Genomic DNA, 20,251 nt, shown 5'->3' on the forward strand with positions numbered 1-20,251 from the left:
TGATTATACCACCGCGTAAAGGAATGAACCAATCACAAGATGAATACCAATTCAATCACTAGGAGAATACCAAAGGGCAAGAGACAAGCAATTTTTCTCCCGAGGTTCACGTGCTTGCCGGCACGCTAGTCCCCGTTGTGTCGACCAACATTTGGTGGTTCGGCGGCTAATAGTAATCTTACACCTAGCCCACCACAAGGGGCGCTGCAAGAACCTACCCACAAGTGAGGTAACTCAATGACACGAGCAATTTACTAGAGCTACCTTGCGGCTCTTCGCCGGGAAAGGTGCAAGACCCCTCACAATCACTAGAGCCGGCCACGAACAATCACCAGCACGTGCCTGTTGACATTTCTTAGCGTCGCTACTAAGATCAGAGTTTTAAATCTGTCCTCGGCAACTACGCCAAAAATGCTTGTTGGTATTTATTAATGTGTCACTTGTTTTAAGTAGACACCTATTATAAACCTATGTCTCCTAATATTACTTTACTAGGTTGTCATCCCTAGTGATGATGCCAGAGAAGCTTGTTGGTACTACACAGCATTATTACTAGAATAATACTAAGTAGTTCTTTATCATTTTATATGACTAGAAAGAATATATAAATATATGATTAAAAAGGATCTGCAAGCGCACAAATAATATACCATTGTAGCACTTTACCCGAGAGTGTTTCAGGTATTGTTATTTATATTTTTACCACAGGGAAGGTCTAGCATGGACATGTATTGATAACTTATACTATTGAAGGAGAAGTAAACCATAACCAGTGCTCTACTCATAACAGGGATAAGTCATAGGATAAGATATATATATAATAAGTATTGATCAATAATAATAATAAATCACTTAGAGTACTTCTTTCTAGGGCATTAGCATGGTTAGGTAGAATATTAGAGGAATAATTCCTAAGTTATTCTTAATTACAAGTCAAAGCATACATTGATTAGTGCAATTATACCTAGTAGTCATTGCTAAGATCATCCTCATATCTACACATAAGGGATATTACTAAGGAAGATTAAGAACAGAGCTTGCCCTTCCTTCATAACCAGACCCTACGTGCGCCTATATTCAGGGAGTGGACTACAAAGGACTCAACGGGAGTGTCACATCTATGATCTACCATATGACCCAGAATATATGCCATGTTCGCTTGGCTTATAAGCCATACTTTTTCAGCCAACGAACAGTATTTTTCTCTCACAACAAATCAGCCAACAGTACTTTCAGCCATGACTTATTAGCCAAGCGAATAGGGCAATAGGGTGTATCCATAGATAAACAATATATAAGCACCATGCTTACACAATGTCGACCACTCACCCCGTGCGCAGTGGAGCGAGTGCTATATGAACCTATGCATGGATATAATGATAAACTAGCTATACTAAGCATATAACCAAAGTAGATGATAAACCTTATAACAAAGAACATGAATAAGATGAATACTAATATTGTCATAACAATTGTAACTAGCATATAAAATAATGGAGAAACAAAAGAGAGGGGGTACAAAGATTATACCGATCCACGCTCTTGATAAGAAAAGAAATCCAAGCGAAGCCTGTTTGCCTCCCTCTAGACCTAGCCTAACTAGCTATGCCCTAGAATATGGTGGAGCTCTGAGGATGATTAGGGTTTCTGTCTTCTCAAATGACATATGTCTTCAGGGGGTAGGGACAGATATATATAGGTCGGAGCGTCCAATGTGAGCCTTTGGATCAAACCGACTTAAAAAATGATGTAGATGCAACCTAGGAGGCGGTGGAGAACCGACATTGCAACGTGAAGGCTGACAGTGGGCCCTAGGGGTGGGAGGACTGTAGGTAGGGCTGGTGGCCCCACTTGGTAGCCTCTCACCCTTTGCTTAGGTGTGGAGTCCTCTCGAGTCTTCTAAAAACTTCTGGTGTCCGTTTTGCTATGGATAAGCGCAATTAAATCTAATATGTAGGTCCATCTTGATGGTTTTCTAAAAAAATCCTACACAAAATACAGATTCATCAAAACTCGTGGCATTTGTTAATTTAAATCGCCAAACCTTCATTAGTGATTATATTTATGCCGCTATACATGTTATATTTATAGTTTATAATGGTTGTTAACTACCGTCAACAGTGTCGAAGCTCCTCCGCTACTCCAAGCCGTGTAGGTGGCGACAACCACCAAGAGAAACAAGAAATTCGTAGCCACAACGATCCTCAAGTGCCACTAGATGCAATCACTCAAGCAAATGCACTAGTAATCACTCTCAATCTCACTATGATGATGAATCAATGACGGAGATGAGTGGAAGGTGTTTGCTTAGGCTCACAAGGATATCAAGTATGTCAAAGTGCCAAGAGAGTGAGCCCTAAGCCAGTACCTTTCTATTTATAGAGCCCCAATACTCAAAGAGCCGTTGGGCACCTTGGGATGATCGGACACACTAACCAGACACAGCCCAGCGTCCGGTCAGCCATCGTTCGGTCGCTCCAATGGCCGCCATGTGTCCCCACTTAAATCTTAGCCATCGGATGCCAACGGTCACTTAACGTTCAATGCGCAGTCAAACAACCGACTGGACACGCTGCTCCAACACACCTGACGCAGAGCCACGTCGCGTCCGTTCGATTTCAGTAAGACTCCAGAGATGTTTTTCGTCGACCGGACGCGTTAGGTCACGAGTGACCGGATGCGCCCGGGACTCCGGTCAGCTCCCCGTGTCTCTGCCTACGACAACCCTGTCGACGTCAGCGTACGTCAGCCGCGACCTGACGCAGCCACTGCGCGTCTGGCCGCGCGCTGACCCCTGTGTCCGCTTGCCTAAAGAAGTGACCTGACGGGCCGATGGCAACGTCCGGTCGCTCGTCGCCCTTCTTGACCGCAGCGCCCCACTTCGCTATAATTGACCGGACGCGTCGGGATGAGTCTGGTCACCTTGCGGCTAGCGTTCGGTCGGGGACTATCTCCTCCTTTTTTTCTAAGTCCACAACCACTTAGCCCTTGCTTTCAACTTGCTAACCACAAAGTGTAGAACTTATGTGCACGTGTGTTAGTATTTTTCAAAGCATTTTATAAGGGTTAAAGTTAACACACTAGATTCATAAATACATATGCAAGAATCATATCATTTAGTGGCACTCGATAAACTGTTGAGCCAAAGATCTCTCTTCGTTATAGTACGACTATCGATCCTAAGTCACTCACACCCTCTGTGGTGTCTTATGTGCAAAATAAAAACCTATTTTATACCTTTGCCTTGATCTTCTTGGTTTTTATTTTTCTCTTTCTTCTTTTCCAAGTTGAAGCTTGATCATTTTCATTTCATGTCCACCTTCATCACTATGGACCTCTCAGTTGCTTACCACTTGGATTGAACCACCTTATCTAATTCATACACTTAGATCAAAGGTTAGTCCTAGGTTTTATTAATTATCTAAAATCAAACTAGGGCTTTCAGCATGATAGCGCACTAAACCTTACTCCAGTGATGCGGCTACTTTTGTATTCTTATGCTCAATTATAGGGGCTATTGGTCCTAGCTACGTAGTAGATTGGAATGTGGAAGATGGATCTCGAGCCCGAGGTCCCTACCCTCCTTTATATAGGCGAAGGGGTAGGGTTACAAAGAGGATGATTGGGCTAACAGATTGGTTTTCTAGTTTGTTACACGATATGCGCAATAGAATGATCCTGGCTATCGACTAGATACGCCTGTCTTGGTTTGCCGATCTCCACGTTGGTCGATCGCGTCAGCCCTTGCGGGCCTCATTCTTGGCGTCTGTTGGGCCGATAGCCTAGTGACGGTCACATATACAGACGGTGCAGGTACCTCTGGCCCATATATCTGACACAAGTGATCAATGACAAACATCTCGTAAATTGAAGTTCGGTCAAACATAATAATTATAACTTAATAGTATACTCTCTCCGCAAAAGAATGCAATTATGGGAAGCGTACTGGTCAAACTAGTCCAAGTTTGATCAAGTTTATTTTAAATAATATTAATATTTATGTCTTCAAATAAATTTATCATGAAAATATATTCTATAACGAATCTAATAGTACTTATTTTGAATCATGAATACTAATATTTTTTTATACAAATTCAGTCAAAGTTCAGATAGCTTGACTTTTTGAAAAATAAGAATTGTATTTTTTTTTTAGGACGGGGGAGTGTATAGCAGCAAGAAGCAATAGCGTCTTTTTAATTGGGCAAGAAGCAAGAACTCAGTAAAACAACATGCACTGAGCGCTGTTTGGATGAGAATGAGATCCTATATCATGCAGCTCAGGTTGATTGGCCAGGCAGCACATCTGGCCCCAAACATCCAAGATCCAACGCTTGGATTGCCCGGCTCCCAACCAAAGAGGCTAGAATACGCACAAGTTGATCTCTATAGAAAGCCCGATGAGTACACACTTGTCCTCAAAGATATGTATCTATAGCTATACCTAATAATAATAAATAGGTAAAATTTCTCTCCACTGCTTTTTTTATCCGTCCATTTTTTTTATGTTTCTCTCTAACTACCAAACAATAAAGAGTATTCCGTTATATATATATATATATATATAGGGAGAGGCTATTCAGTAGCCGGCTACAAAATAAGTTATTCTGTAGCCACCTCCATTTACTATAATTTTATATACTAATTTACCATAATATAAATACATATTTACGATAGTTGGGTTACTATAACACATGAGGATATTTACCATAACGTTATATTAAACCACTTAGTAAGGAGTTACTATAATCTCGTAAAATAACATAGTAATTATCGTAACTTAAAGTGGCTACAGAATAAGTTATTCTGTAGCCAGCTACAGGATAGTAGTTCTATATATATATATATATATATATATATATATAGGGAGAGGCTATTCAGTAGCCGGCTACAAAATAAGTTATTCTGTAGCCACCTCCATTTACTATAATTTTATATACTAATTTACCATAATGTCAATACATATTTACGATAGTTGGGTTACTATAACACATGGGGATATTTACCATAACGTTATATTAGACCACTTAGTAAGGAGTTACTATAATCTCGTAAATTAATATAGTAATTATTATAACTCAAAGTGGCTACAGAATAAGTTATTTGTAGCCAGCTACAGGATAGTAGTTCTATATATATATATATATATATATATATATATATATATATATATATATATATATATATATATATATATATATATATATATATATATATATATATATATATATATATCTCACCGTATATATACAGGAGGAAGGATAATTAAGACCGATCACAAGAGTTTGATCCGCGGCCATGCTCGGTGACAGGATCGGAATTGGAAAAGGTGTGTGGTGCAGGACACCGTGTTGGTTTCCGCTTCCCAAAAGTTCCGATCAAATCTATTTCCAAAATAAAGTTGGGGTGTCCGATGCATGTACGACATCAATCCAGCTAACGGTATACAGTTCAGAGTATTACGAGGAAGCATGGAACGGACATGGCTTCTCCGGTGTCACTAGGGAACCAAAACATGCACCGCTTTTGCCTTGCGTCTGTCCCTGCGTCAGCCCAAATAAATTCCAATTCGAAACAATACAGGCTTCAATGTTTAATCGATATACCGATATATTACCTGTTCGCTTATCGTTTCTGTGGTTTATAAACCGGTTGATGTTGTTTTGTTGGGAGAAAAAAATATTATATCATTGCTGATAAGCATGGCTAATGCAATCAAGCGAATATATATATATATATATATATATATATATATATATATATATATATATATATATATATATATATATATATATATATATATATATATATTGTTTTGCTATAATACACCTGAGTGCATCCTGTATATAGAATGCACCCAGGCTGGAAGGCGCACCAACTTGGAGCAACCAGCGCGCCCAAGCGAATACATGCATGCATGAAAGTTTTTGTTGGTTCAAATCTTTGAAACAAATTTTCTCCTAAACCGTAACCCCGATCGACAAACCGTTTGTTGTATCCGACTCAAAAAAAATATTCTGAGCAAAACTAGATAAAATATGGATATATTTTTTATCCTTTAAGCGAGTTGCATGTCAATGTACTACCGATTGCAACTCTATCTACCACCTAGTTGCAACTAGTTATAACTCTATGTATTATATGCATCTGGTCACTATAATCACGCCAAGTTGCAATTCTGGGTTGCAATCAGTGCTAAATACGCTATAGCCAAGTTGCAATTGTATTGTAGAAGTGCTTGCAACTCATAGTACAACATATTGCAATTACGTATTTAAAAAAAACTTCATCAAATACAGCCTTCATTGCAACTAGTGCTAAATATGTTACAGCCAAGTTACAATTGTGTTGTAGAAGTGCTTGCAACTCATAGTACAACATATTGCAATTACGTATTTGAAAAAAAAAAATCATCAAATACAGCCTTCATTGCAACCAGTGCTAAATACGCTACAGCTAAGTTGCAATTGTGTTGTAGAAGTGCTTGCAACTCATAGTACAACATATTGCAATTACGTATTTAAAAAAACTTCATCAAATACAGCCTTCATTGCAACTAGTGCTAAATATGCTACAGCCAAGTTGCAATTGTGTTGTAGAAGTGTTTGCAACTCATAGTACAACATATTGCACTTACGTATTTGAAAAAAAAAAACTTCATCAAATACAGCCTTCATGGATCTCGTTGTGTTAAGCGTATTTTTTTCAACAACCTACTTTAATCAGATCTAAAATCGGATCTGTGATTTAGAAGATATCGCATTTTTCATTTGGAATCAACAAAAGTTTTCGTTTGGACCTTGATCTGGTCTTAGGGATAAGGCAGAGAAGGAAACGAAACAAGATAAACAGGATACAGAGAGGAAAATAAAGAGAGAAAAATAAGGATTTCTTCCGCTTTTTTCATTTGTTTTTTTTTCTGCTGTGTTCAATATGTCCTGGTGCTTTCTGCATTGTTTTCCCGTTTGGTTTTCTGTTTCCGAAAATTTTCTCTTGTTTTTTCTATCCTATTTTTTTTGTTTCTTCTTTTTTCTTTTTTGGTTTTGCTTGGTTTTTTGTCCAATTTTTCCACACACTTCCTCAAATGTTTGTGGTTATTTTTTCATAAACGTCAAAATCAAACAGTAAATAAAGTCATTATTAATTTTTCCTAAAAAAGATTTTCACCAATAAGTTGTTGACGTGGTTTTGATTAAAGAAAATTATTTTCATTAAAATATAAATCATTGAATAGTCCATCTGAAAGCATCTAGGCCCCTAGTTGGGTTTCGGTGATTAATGACAATACGTGATTACTATGACTAACGTGTGTTTTGTAGAGGTAATTAAGTTAGGTCATGGTAATGGAGATCGATTGGGCTATCATGGTGGTCATGCCCCTACGATGGAAATCGTTTCGGTTTTCAAAGGATGGACGACAAGGTTAAGAATGGACTAGTTCTAAGTGTCGATTGGAGTTGAAGGACACTTAGAGTAGTTTAGGACTTTGTTTTTCCTTTGGTCGTGCTATTAAGGGGTTATGGACGGGTAGCTTGACCTAGATAAGTCTAGTGGGTTAGGTGTGGTGCACACTTGCTAAACCTAGCACTAGGTAGCTCCTAAAAAGCCCCTTAGATCCATTGGAGCAAACTTCATTCACGTATGATCGAGAGTTAAAAGTGAATGCAGGGTCAAAAACTGACCGGACGCTGGCTCCGGTGTGACCGGACGCCGGCTCAGGGTCCGATCAATCCATTTGACCAAGGTGTTTTCGTCTGGTGCGACCGGACGCTGAGAGGTCAAATGATCGGACGCTGAGGGCCAGCGTCCAATCGACTCCAGTAAGGTTCCAGAGAGGGAAAATCACGACCGGACGCTAGCCAGCGTCCGGTCACACTGTAAACACTGGAGTTCGGGGTGAACTGACCGACGCGTCCGATCAACATGACCGGAGCGTCCGGTCACCCCGCAGAGGCACATAACGGTTTGTTTTTCAACCCATGTTATAAATACTTCCTCCATTCGTGTGTGGGGGGTACTTTTGTTCATTTCAACAGCTGAGAAACATCCTTGAGAGTGCCAATAAGAGCAAGGTCCTAGTGAGGTGATTGAGATTTGAGAATCCCAAAGAGAGCCCTCATTAGTGAGATCAAGAGTAGCAAAGTGTGCATCCACCCTTCTCATTAGGCTTGTCATGATCAAGTGAGAGTTCGTGCTTGTTACTCTTGGTGATCGCCATCACCTAAACGGCTTGGTGGTGATTGGAGAGCTTGGTGATCATTCGGCGGAGCTTGTGGATGACCCAACTCAAGTTGTGAGTGGTTGTGGGTGATTCACTGTGACGGAGTGTCGAAGAATCAACCCGTAGAGAGCACTTGATCCTTGCGTGGATCAAGGGGGAGCTACACCCTTGCACGGGTGCTCCAACGAGAACTAGTGGGGAGTGGTGACTTTTTGATACCTCGACAAAACATCGCCGCGTTCCTCCTTCTCTCTTTACTTTGAGCAATTCAATTCTTGTCATTTATATTCCTAGAATTGCTATGCTAGAGTAGGATTGGAACTTATGGTGCTAAACTTTTGTGCGTTAGATCAATAGAAACACTTTCTAGGCACAAGTGGTTAATTGGGCTAACCGTAGAGTTTAATTATTGCAAAGAAATTTAGAATTGGCCCAATTTACCCCCTCTTGAGCATCTTGATCCTTTCACCATCGACTAAATCTTGATCTGTTTGTAGTTTATCCTTTAGATTTTGTTGTCTAATTCAATCTAAATAAATGCATCTCTAGAATGATCGATGGGTGCACAAACCAATCCTTGACACGTCGGTAACTAACTCCTTGCCGACTATAATTACATATTTTTATGGGTCCTCATGGAAGTCACGGAGCTTAATATTTAATTATAGCAACACTAGATAATATGGAAAATTAAAATTATGATATATTTACCTCTAATTTTTTTTGTGTGTGTTTTCGAACAAGATAAAAAAACTCCCAAGGTTGTATTTTAATTTAAAACATGTTTAATAGGACATTGTCATATTAATGTCAAAATTCAGTTATATTGTGGGTATCATAGTCATCATAAAATAAATTATATATTTCAAGTTTTATAGAAAGGATAAATTATAAATAGAAACTATATCATCACGATTAAGGTTTGATAGTATTTTCTCCTGTTGCAATGTACGAGCATTTTTTTTCTAGGTGGCACATATCCATAGATACAAGAGTATATAACGTCATGTGTCCAGGCAGTAAGACACACGGGGCCCGCTTCTAGCCACACGCTTTGTCATGAAGGTCCGCTATCTGTATTGGAAGGAATGTCCGGTTTTCAGGAGTAGCCGGAATTCTAGACTTGTAGCCACACGCTTTGTCATGAATGAGCGAGCTAGGTGCATCCGGGGTGTTTGATCTAGCGAGTAAAGTCCTAGAGGTGTCACGTGAAGTTATCGCATGAGATATTTGATACTAATAAAAAAAATTATAATTTATTAGTAATTTGCGAGACGAATTTATTAATCCTAATTAATCTGTTATTAGCATATGTTTACTGTAGCACCAAGTTGTTAAATCATGAACTAATTAGACTTAAAATTTTCGTTTCGCAAAATAGTTTCAATCTATGCATTTAATTTTGTAATTAATCTATATTTAATACTCCATATATATATTTAAATATCCAATGGGACAATGACAGTTTAGAGGTGAAACCAATCAACAGCGGAAGTCACCTTCAATGGCACGTGCACTGGTAACCTCATGCATGGACCTTTCCTTTTTTTTCACAAACGCATGCATGTATCTTACTAGTACCATTCGATCTGTTTGGATGTTGGGTCCATCCAATCAAACCAAGAGCTAACTTGTTGATCTCTTGCTATCTCGCGACGCAAGGACTAACTAAATGACAACATTTTGACTATTTAATTAGTGGCCGTCTTAAATAGACCCATGTTACTCACACAGGGCAGAGTTACAGCCGACACTCGGCCCCGGCCACCGCGAGCGGGGTTGTACAATGCTGCGCGGTGGGAGAAGGCGTCCACGGTGCACGTCTGAGACCTTAGCCCAGTCCCAACCCAGTATGAGGGGTGGATTCCATATAATTAAATGAACCTACCACATAGCAGTGCCAACCTAGAAATTACTTGGTAGTTTTCACCCTAGCCACGCCATTAGGGCAGTCCCAATGCTAGAAACTACGTATAGTTTCTATATCTATTAATTTTTATAGACACTATGTATAGAAACCATGGTTTCAATGGATAGTTTCTACAGAACAACTTTTTATCCAATCACATACACTCTCTCTCCATTCGCTACCAATCACATCCCTTCGTGTCTTGGTTCTCGTGTAGACATGGTTTCTAACTTAGACCCGGTTTCTATGATTTTTGTTCTCTCTCTTCAATAACTATCTTGCCACATCAGCAAAATGCTTAGGTGGCAGTACAATTAATGCACATAGAAACTATAGCAGTTTCTGCATTGAGAGTGCCCTTAGGAAACTATCCGGAGAAACTCCCCTACGTGATAGGTTCGTTTAATTCTTTGGAAAACCACCTCTGGTACTGGGTTGGGACTGCCCTTAGTAGCTAGATTTCTAGAACGTTGTGATTGAGGTACAAGAACATGAAACATGGGACATCATTTTCATAAATTGAAGGAGTACCTATGTATTTGCGTTGTTCGTTGGGGGAACACATATCTACGCCGTGTTCGTTTGGTTTATAAGCCGTACTTTTTTAGTCAACGAACAATATTTTTCTTTCACAACAAATCAGTCAACGGTACTTTCAGTCATGACTTATCAGCCAAGCGAACAGGGCACTAGTATATAAGAACATCTCCAAGAGTATCAAATATTCTCTTTCCAAAAATATAGAGTTTTATAACTCCTAAAAAAATATTGGAAGGAATAAAGAAGGCATCTCCGAGAGTTTCTAATAATCCACTCCTAAACTATAGAAGACAATTTTATATCAGAAATCCTATACTATTTCTAAATTATCCTAACCACTTTTATATATTCTTTCTCTCTGGTACATTTCATTTCCTACTCTTTATTCTTTTCACGTCCTTCCACCTTTAGATTGGCCGACAAACACATACGGGAGAGAAGATACGCACGACTCGGAAGTGTGTAATTTTACGTGGAACAGGGTGACTTTTTCTAAGTTCTAAAAGATTAGGAGCATGGATTATGAATTGTTGGAGAGGGTTTTTTCTCATTTTGCTAAAAACAAGGATTAGGAAAGGATTTAGGAAACTCTTGAAGATGCTCTAATCAGAACGAGAAATATGTTCTATTTTAGTAATGCATCTTGAGGTAAGTAGTATGAACTTGTTTCATTGTAGAGCGTTATATTTTCATCTAGTCATAGAATCTAAATGTGTGATGAGAAAGAGAAGCATCCTAGCTAGATTTCTGGTTTGGTTTCTCCACTTCGTACTTTTGATCTAGGTTGTGTTTCCACTATATTTGAAATAGTGTTTCACAATATATTCTCGTTCCTTGTTTGGAAAATGAAATTTCCAAAACATGGAACAAGGTCATGTTCCATGTTATAGGTTACTAAGGTCCGGACCGTCTCCGCGCCACTGGCCTCTCTGCACCTCTGCCCACTGGCCTCTCCGTGTTGCCACTGGCCTTCGCCCCAAGCCCTCGGCCCGATCGTCAGTGCAACTGTCGAGGATGGAGACTAGAACGGGAGGACAGGCGGGTACGACGCAACAGGACAAGGATGGCGACAAGAATGAGATGATGGATATGAGGCGTGTATAGGATGGAAGGTAAGACCCATCTAAAATTGCATGCTTGTTTGGAACAATGGGTTGGACTAAAGTCGGACTGAGGGAGTATCTTATTAGCACAGTTAGGGGTGCAAACGGTTAGATACCAACGAATACGATTACATATAGCTACAATATATTTCTGGATTTAGATTCGAATACGAATAGCGTAAGATGTGTTGGAAGATAAAAATAGATTTCAACATCATATATATGCAACTTGAGTACTCAGATACGGATACAATATCATATATTAAATATCTGGACTCGGATATAGACAAATCTAAACTTCTATAAACAGATTCGACTCGAATAGGATCAGAGAATATCATTACCATTTGCATCCCTACAAGTTTTTAACCTTGCTCTCTCAACGCAAGAACTATTTAAATGGCAACAGTTTGACCGCTTAATTGGCCGTCTTAAATGGGCCCATGTTACTCACACACAGAGCCGACACTGACCTAGCTAGCTCGCAATCCACACGGAAATGTTACGTCAATCTCGGGCAACCTAAGACCGCAGTGTTGCCCCGTGTCCATCTGTCGCCCGGAGAGTGCGAAAAAGTCCATTGGCGGCAACTGGAGCGGTGACCAGACTGCCATGTTTTGGGGGCTCGAATTCAGGTGCTTTGCCTGTCGGAAATCGCGTCACGTTCGACATCTAGCTTGGTCTGCCGATCAATTCCATAATAAATTAATTTAGCCGTAAGAAACACTGGATGCAGTTCACGTCGCGAGCTAGCTAGCTATTGCCTAGCTTCAACGGTCGAGACGATCGAAGAGACCCGCTGCAACGCTATCTGTGTGCGCTGCGTACAACACAAAACAAAAGGCATTGCCTCACCGATCTAGTCCCATCAGAAAAGCAGCGAAGACGTACGAGAGCTAGCTGCCCTTTTCCACGGTCGAGTCGCAATGCAAGGGCTAGCTAGCTAGCTCCCGCGCTTCCTTTTGTTAGTTGCGTTGCGGAGATGCTGCTACTACCGGCGACAAGTCCTGTCCATGGACTAGCCAAAGCCAAGGATCGACCGGCCGATGGAGCAGTCGAGCGCCGCATCCGATTCCACCGACAGATTGCGTTGCATTGGCTACTCTGGCTAGCTTAATTTGCATCAGAATCTAGCAACAGCCAGCACCCCATCGCCTTCGACCACCGATCCATCGACCCCACACCGCACGCACGCGTGCTAGGTAGCTCAACTCCAACCAGACCTACACGGCGGCACGCGCGCAAGTTGGCGACAATCTGCTTGGCGTTTGGCCGACCTGAGCCGGCCGTCGTGCCGACAGCGGCCAAGGTTCAGTCAGTGTCCGGCTGTCCGCTCCCCGCTGCCTGCCGCCGTACCAAAGCGGCCGCGCTCGCTCCGGTGCCTTTCTAGCTCGTACGCGCCTCTCGGACCGCTCCGGCGCTCCCGGCCGGCGCCGATCAGTGCGATGCGAAAAGGGAGACGTGAGCTGTCGAGCGGCCAGGGGCGGGCGCTTTTGCGACCACTGCCTCCCCCGCGCGCGTGGTGGCCAGGGGACGCCCCCCGACCCGGTCCGACTCCCTCCGATCGTACGTACGCGCGCGGGCATCTCGGAACAGCGGCGCCGGCCCGCATCCGGCCGGTGAAATTCGGAAGCCATCCATCCCCCGTGACCGCGTCGCCACTCGCCACCAGCTGTGGGGCATCGGGATCGGTCTGATTTGCTTGTTCCTGCATGGCCAGTGGCGAGAAGTGGAAAATCGTGTCTGCTTTATTTGCCTGCGCGCCCGCGCGCGCGAGGATTCGATGCCTCACGTACTTGCGTGCGCGTGTGCGTTAGGTTACAACTTTGGAAAATAAGCAAAAGACGACGCGCATCTCGATCGGCGATCATCGGCTTTAGCATGCCAAGCATAGAGTTTTGACCTTGCGGGGCGGGGCATGGATTGATCGCTTTCTTTGAACGCATTGTATTTTCAGTCTCAAAGCATTTAGTAACTTGTTCTTCTGACCGACTTTACTCTCTGTCTTCCCGTGTAAACGGAATGTGTGGATCGTCACCGCTAAAAAACGCATATATATCACATTATATATTGAGTTATTGACACTATATCACTACTACAGGTTCATGCTGATAAGTATTTCAGCAGAGTATTTCATTGTTGGTTACTGCCACCAATTGTAGTGATAACACTGCTGGGTCGTGGCTACGATCGATAGTGAGATCTTTTGGTTCACACAAAAAAAAAATCATAACTTTTCAATATAAAGTTAAATAAAAACAAACTTTATAGCAAAATTATAGAGTTCAACGAAATCCAAAACATTGTAGCTGATAGTTTTTTTCATTTTCAAATGGTTGAGATGTCTAAATATTAAATATAAGTTCTCGGACCTATTAAAACAATCTTAGATGGAGAAAAAAAATTTACATCATATTAAAGTTGCAGCACTCATTAAGATCTACAATTTTGCAGTTTATTTTTTCATTAGGGATCATTTAGAGTGTCAACTATGCAATACAAAAATCATAAATGTGAAGTGCCTTAAAATAATAACATTAGTTGTATAGTCACAAGTTACTATATATGGGTCTGATTGGTTACCTATATTAGCTTGTATCTAGACTTGTGCAGTGCAATTTGCTCGTGTTTGGTAGCCTGCATAGCCTCTTATCTAGGCTCGCACAGTGCTCAAAGCAGGTTAATGTTGCATTAGCTAGTAAGCTACATTTGATCGTATTAGACAATGCAATTTTGCACGAGCCGAGCACACAAAATGGAATATTCTTATCTCCCATGCCTCTATAGAAACAAGAGACCTCAACAAAATGTAAACAACTAAACGTAATTTTATCAAATGTGGTTGGCCTATACAGAACAATCAAACAGCAAGACACTACATACGTTACGCTGCATAAGGTCTAATACAGGCTAAGTCAAATGCAAGCAACCAATCTGACCCTGTGTAGTTGAGATGATAAGAAGCCTATGCGTGAGACTTGAGTCACATTGATTTTAACCCTAACAAGCCCACATTTGTTAAAGTCAGAAATCCAATGAGGGTTCAGCCTAACCCACCCACCCCCCCCCCCCCCCCCCCCCAACCACCACCCAAAAAAAATGTGGCTTTTGGAAAATAATGCTATACTCACCAAAGAGAACATGATTAAACGAAATTGCAAATGATGTCCCACATGTTACTTCTGTTCTAGCGACGAATTCATTGATCACCTTTTCTTTCAGTGTATGGAATCCATTGATCACCTTTTCTCTTGGCAGGCCCACTCTGGGCTGGATGAACACGCTGGGCTTCCCAGTCCGGTTGCCTCTCGTTACTGCAGCAGACTTGTCATCGTGCCTGTAGTCGGTTCGATGGCTGTTCACCCGTACTCGTGACAAACAGCAACAGAAAGATGACCAGTAGATTTTGCAGCCTGAATCCAAGATGACCAGTAATTCGCTGGAGTATCCTATCTGTATCTTTCTCCACGCTGAATCCAATATACGTACTCCAGCGAATTACCGTCACGTGATGCATGCAAGGTTCTTTTGGAGTCCTAGATGCAGCCTGAGCCTGGTGAAAATGATGTGTGCGTGCAAGGGGATGCGGCGAACGTACTCCACATAAAGTTGCACATGCGCGATGAGTAAAGATACATTGATCGTGCCCACCATGGTGCTGTATTTTGCAACAATGCAAGCTGAAAATGGATGGCCTAATAATCAGTATATATATTGAAACAATGCATCATGCGAACGAGTTAGCTATGGATATATTCAACTCCCAAATATGTTTTTGGCAAAAAGGGGAAAATTACACACTAGCAATTTTTCGTCTGAACTCCCTAAACATCCACGCTTGGTAAATTAACCTCAACGCGACTCCTTACATATTCACGTCATTCCGCGCTCACTACCCACCTGTTTCTCCATAGTAGTTTTTCTCTGTGGCGTATGATTTCTTTCTGGTTTTGATTATTTAGGCCCTGTTTGGCACGGCTACACTTTGAAGTCGTTCTTTTTAGCTTCAGCTCCATGAATAACTCCATCGGTGAAGCTGGAGTTGTTTTCTCTGTGGCATGCGATTTCTCTCTGGTTTTGATTGTTTAGGAACTCATTATTGGTAACTGTTGGTGAAAAGCAAAAAAAAAAAAAGGTCCCTACTCATTTTGGTAACAATTGGAATAATCAATGTTCTGGCGAGTATTTTTTTTTAAGAGCTCTTCAAGATGCTCTAGCCTTAGTAGGGTTTAGGAGTAATGAAAAGAGACGGAGGGAAGGAGGGTGCGTCACAGCTCCTTAGCATTGAGGAGGCGAGGGTGCGGGTGGCGGGGAGCTCCATTTTACCCACAAGCATCCAACGATGCATCACACTTTTTTAAAAAAGAAATACACAGTACAACGCAAATGTTCATTTATATGCTTATATGACGAACCAATGATACAATATATCAAAATGATATTGGCCTTACGTGGAGTAGAAGCCCAAACGGAATACCTCTTCTGGGGCCTGGTCGAAACGGGGGATGCATGACAGCTCCATCGCAAAGGCCCAAAAAGGTGGGCCAGCAAGCATGGAAACAACAATAGGCTGCATCGACAGCCATATAGAAACAGAAACGGCCCATCATCAGATATCTAGATCGAAGGGCGAAGGCCATACATGAGGGACGACGATAGGAAGCTACTGCAAACTTTTGAGCCATGGATGGAACACGGGTACGCCGGGCGAAGTGACTCCAAAGTCCAAACCCTACAGCTAGCTACTCGGGGCCACGTACGCTGGTTTTCTCCATCCATCATCAAATTTACACAACACAAACCAAACTTTCCTCCCTACTAGAGCAGCAGTGTATAGAGGCTAAAACGCCGCGGACGGGCGGCGCGGGTGGAAGGGGTTGGCCGCGGCTGCCGGGCGGGGAGTACGCGCGGCGGGCGCGCCCGTTGCCGCGGTGATGCGCTCGCAGCGCGGGCACATGGTGAGCGCGGATGCCGGGAGCGGCTGCCGGGTGTGCGGGGAGAGCACGGTGGGCGGGGCCACCCGCATCGCGCGCAGCTCCTCCACCTCCCGCTGCAGCCGCCGGTTCTCCTCGGTCAGCGAGCCGAAGCACCGCTTCAGGTACTCGCACTCCAGCTCCGTCTGCTTCAGCTTCGTCCTGCAGCACGTCGGACATCAGTTTAGCAACGGAAAAAAGTTAGTAACAAAATGAGTAAATCTCGTACGCAATCGAGACCACCAAAACTATTGAAGTTCATTCACTATGACAGATCTAATCATGAGTCCATGACAAGATCGTGCTGATATGCATGACAGACGTCTCTAAGGAGACTAAAAGTTTCTTCTGACAGATCAATGGAGTTAAAATAGCGTCAAATCAAGTACTATAAGCGACTTAATTTGACTTTAGGCCCCCATTCCGAGACAATTATCACCCCTGACGATTGACAAAAGAGTGGAGGCCAATGACTTTGCAGGGATAAGGTGGATTGCAGGATTAGCGTTTCAATCACTTGTTCCTCACGAGGCTTGATGAACCATCCATCACAGCTAGGGTCAGAAAGCTACAGGTAGCTAATACTCCTAGCACGTGCCGATTAGTCCACGTGCCCGTACTTTTGGGGCAATCGGCTCAAAGCTTTAGCTCTACTAGAGACAATCTCATTGCACGAGCATCATGGAGTAATCTATTCCACCAAGCTCAATGGAGTACACAAGGGTGAAGCTCATCTCTGCCTACTTTATTTGGCTAGAGAATCTAGCTAACTGTTGCTGTCCCACATCTTGAATGCAGTCCAAGTTTCAAGATGGATACCTAATGATCCTTGTCACCTTAACTGAGGGAAGAACCCATGATTTTGTTGGAAAGAAACCAAGGAAGTGGCTTCGTTGTAATGTTATACTCCTACTAGTAGGTAGTATAAAATCTGGGTTGCATCGACACGTAGTAGCAGTAACATTGTATATTAGATACGGATAGATACTAATGATATTAGACACGAGTAGATCCTAATGTGAACTTTGTATAGAACACAGTAGATTTTCCATGCATGTAGCATAGGCAGAAAGGTTGTAATCCTCAGCGACTAAAATAGCTGACTCACCTCATAGCTAGGGTGGGTAATTGTCCCTAGATACTCAAAAAAAAATCCACTCTCTTTTCTATATGGGAAATTTGATACAGGTTTGGCTTTAAAATAAATGGAAACGTATTTGTATGACTACGAGATGTCAGCTTGGATAGCGCACTAGTAACTACAAGTAGCCTCTCGTGACCACTGACCGGCCGGCGGCGGCCATATACGTAGGCCTTAGGCTTTGCTGCCAGTACTAGCAACAGCTAATCTGATAAAAGAAACAGTACCAAACAGTTAATGATGACTGGTATGAACTACTAATAATAACCGAGCAACGGGACGTGCGTACAATAGTTTACCAAAGGTAAAACATACTACGTAGCTAGGCAGCCGTTTACCAATGGATGGTAAATTATTTGAGATGTATATTTCAGATCGATGTACGTATACATATGCAAAGCATCAAGAAGGAAGAGCATAGACTGTACTACGTACCTAGCCCTGCGGTTCTGGAACCAGACCTCCACTTGCCTGGGCCGCAGCGCGAGCTTGCCAGCCAAGGCCTCCTTTTGCTTCTGCAGGGAAAAAAAGTCGCATTTTCAACGCCATTAAATCTCTTTCCATTGCACAGCTAGCTCAGGCATCAGCATGACAGTAGTATACTCTACTACTCCATGTTGCAAATGTCAGGAAGGAAGTTTTATATTAACTGCTTTTATTATTACTACTAGTACTTGGCATATCACATTGTAGTAGCAAGAGTACTAGGACTAGGAGATCGAGCGTACATGTTCAGCGTAAGTGAGACAAACGTTGTACTACTACAGCTACAGGTACGGGTACTGTACAAAAGTAGCCGTATTAGATGTACTACTGCACTTCATCACACCATCAGGGATAGCGATCCTCCTAGTAGTACCTAAACTCTCATGCGTGCCACACCAGCCAGTACGTACTGGACGGAGAGTGATGGTACTGCGTATCTTGATTTTCCATATGTACATCATCAGACCTCGAAGAGCAATACACGACACACACTACCGTTAAATGATGGACGGTCATCAGGATCCGATTCTCGGAATCCACTTCAACGCCCTGCAGTGGAATCCACATCCACTTTGATATGAAGAACAACAGCCCAAACCCAAATACGAGCGACGAATCAATCAGTTGCCGCATGCAATGCGCAGGTAGTACTTGCTAATCCTATCCGGCGCGAGATTCTGATGGAGGTACGTACTCGCTTGGAATCTTTTCGGCATACATACGTGCAGCGGTACTACTACTACGTGCGTACGCGTACGCGTACGTCGTGCCAATCGTTTTGGCCGTAGCCACGACGCATGCCACGACGGTCTTGATGCATACTAGTATCATTCAAGGGGCAGGACAGGAGGGACTCCAACTCCAACGCAGGATGCCATGGCTAGCAGTGATGTGGTAGTAGTAGTGCTGACGACTGACCGGTGTGAGGGTGTGGTTGAGGCGGAAGCTCTCCTCCAGGAGGCGGGACTGCTCCTTGGAGAGGCGGAGCTTCTTGGAGCGGCGCGGCCCGCCCGCGCCGCCGCGCTCGTCCTCCACCTCCTCCACGCTTCCCATTGGGAACTCCTCCTCCTCGCCGCCGCTCGCCGGCTGGTTCATGTCCAGGTCCCTCATGTTGTTCCCGTTCCCGTTGTTGTTGCATCCAAGCCCCTCTGCCAAACAACAATGATTCCAAGGAAAGAGAGTTAGCTTTCAGAATAACAAAGATTCTAGGAGAAGATTGTACGTATGCTGTTCTTGGGTTCTGAGCAGAGCTGCACTCCTCTTAGAACTAGACAATATGGAGTGCTTTCAGAATAACAAAGTACTTAAACACAATACATACACGGTATATGTAAACAAAAAACAAAGGCTTAAATTAGTAGACCCCAGGCAAGTTTCGCACGCTTAGAACTATGCATGACGAGTATCCATATGTTTATTTTGAAGAGATGGCAAAGGTGGGAAGAACCTTAGCAGCGATGAACTCATTTTCTTGCATAGGAGTATTTGTATGACTGAAATAATATGAGCTCTGCTAGCAGGTGGTCTCCTGAGCTTACCTGAGCCAGAGGAGGAGCTGAGGCCGGGGACAGCCATGGTGAGCTCCAGGCCTGAAGGAGAAGTGGACCCCATCGCCAGCCAATGCAGACACAAGAACAAGAAAAGGGAGGGGAGAGGAGGGGGGGCAAGCAAAGACAAACACAGACTGGAAAGGAGTAGAAGCATGGGGAGGCGTTATATAAGCGCCGGGTAGCGAAAGGATGGATGCTTTGGAACTTTTAACAGTGGCAGTGCCCATAAGTAAAAATAATGCTGGAAGCACTGTAGTGTGGCACTGCCAGCAGGTGTATTGTACTTTGTCTGCCGGGAAATTATTAGGGTCACACTGTTGGAGACATGATG

At 42.7% G+C, this 20,251-nt stretch overlaps 1 protein-coding gene across 1 annotated transcript; it reads right to left on the reverse strand.

Moving 5' to 3' along the window:
- Positions 1 to 16,426: 16,426 nt before the first annotated feature.
- On the reverse strand, positions 16,427 to 20,025 carry LOC136452568 (homeobox-leucine zipper protein HOX3-like). The gene is made up of 4 exons (XM_066453173.1): positions 19,909 to 20,025; positions 19,289 to 19,518; positions 18,320 to 18,399; positions 16,427 to 16,905 (listed from the first exon to the last, which is right to left on the reverse strand). Exons 1-4 carry the CDS (start codon positions 19,979 to 19,981, stop codon positions 16,611 to 16,613), a joined length of 678 nt encoding a protein of 225 aa, XP_066309270.1. The 5' UTR covers positions 19,982 to 20,025; the 3' UTR covers positions 16,427 to 16,610.
- Positions 20,026 to 20,251: the final 226 nt, after the last annotated feature.

The sequence above is a fragment of the Miscanthus floridulus genome, chromosome 5, assembly GCF_019320115.1.
Source record: "Miscanthus floridulus cultivar M001 chromosome 5, ASM1932011v1, whole genome shotgun sequence".
NCBI classification, from domain to species: Eukaryota; Viridiplantae; Streptophyta; class Magnoliopsida; order Poales; family Poaceae; genus Miscanthus; species Miscanthus floridulus.

Excerpts from the sequence above, each read along its gene's own strand:
- LOC136452568 (XM_066453173.1), bottom strand. The coding sequence starts at position 19,981 with ATGGGGTCCACTTCTCCTTCAGGCCTGGAGCTCACCATGGCTGTCCCC. Across the intron at positions 19,519-19,908 it reads CAGCTCCTCCTCTGGCTCAG|AGGGGCTTGGATGCAACAAC; the intron begins GTAAGCTCAGGA and ends GTTGTTTGGCAG. Across the intron at positions 18,400-19,288 it reads TCAACCACACCCTCACACCG|AAGCAAAAGGAGGCCTTGGC; the intron begins GTCAGTCGTCAG and ends TTTTCCCTGCAG.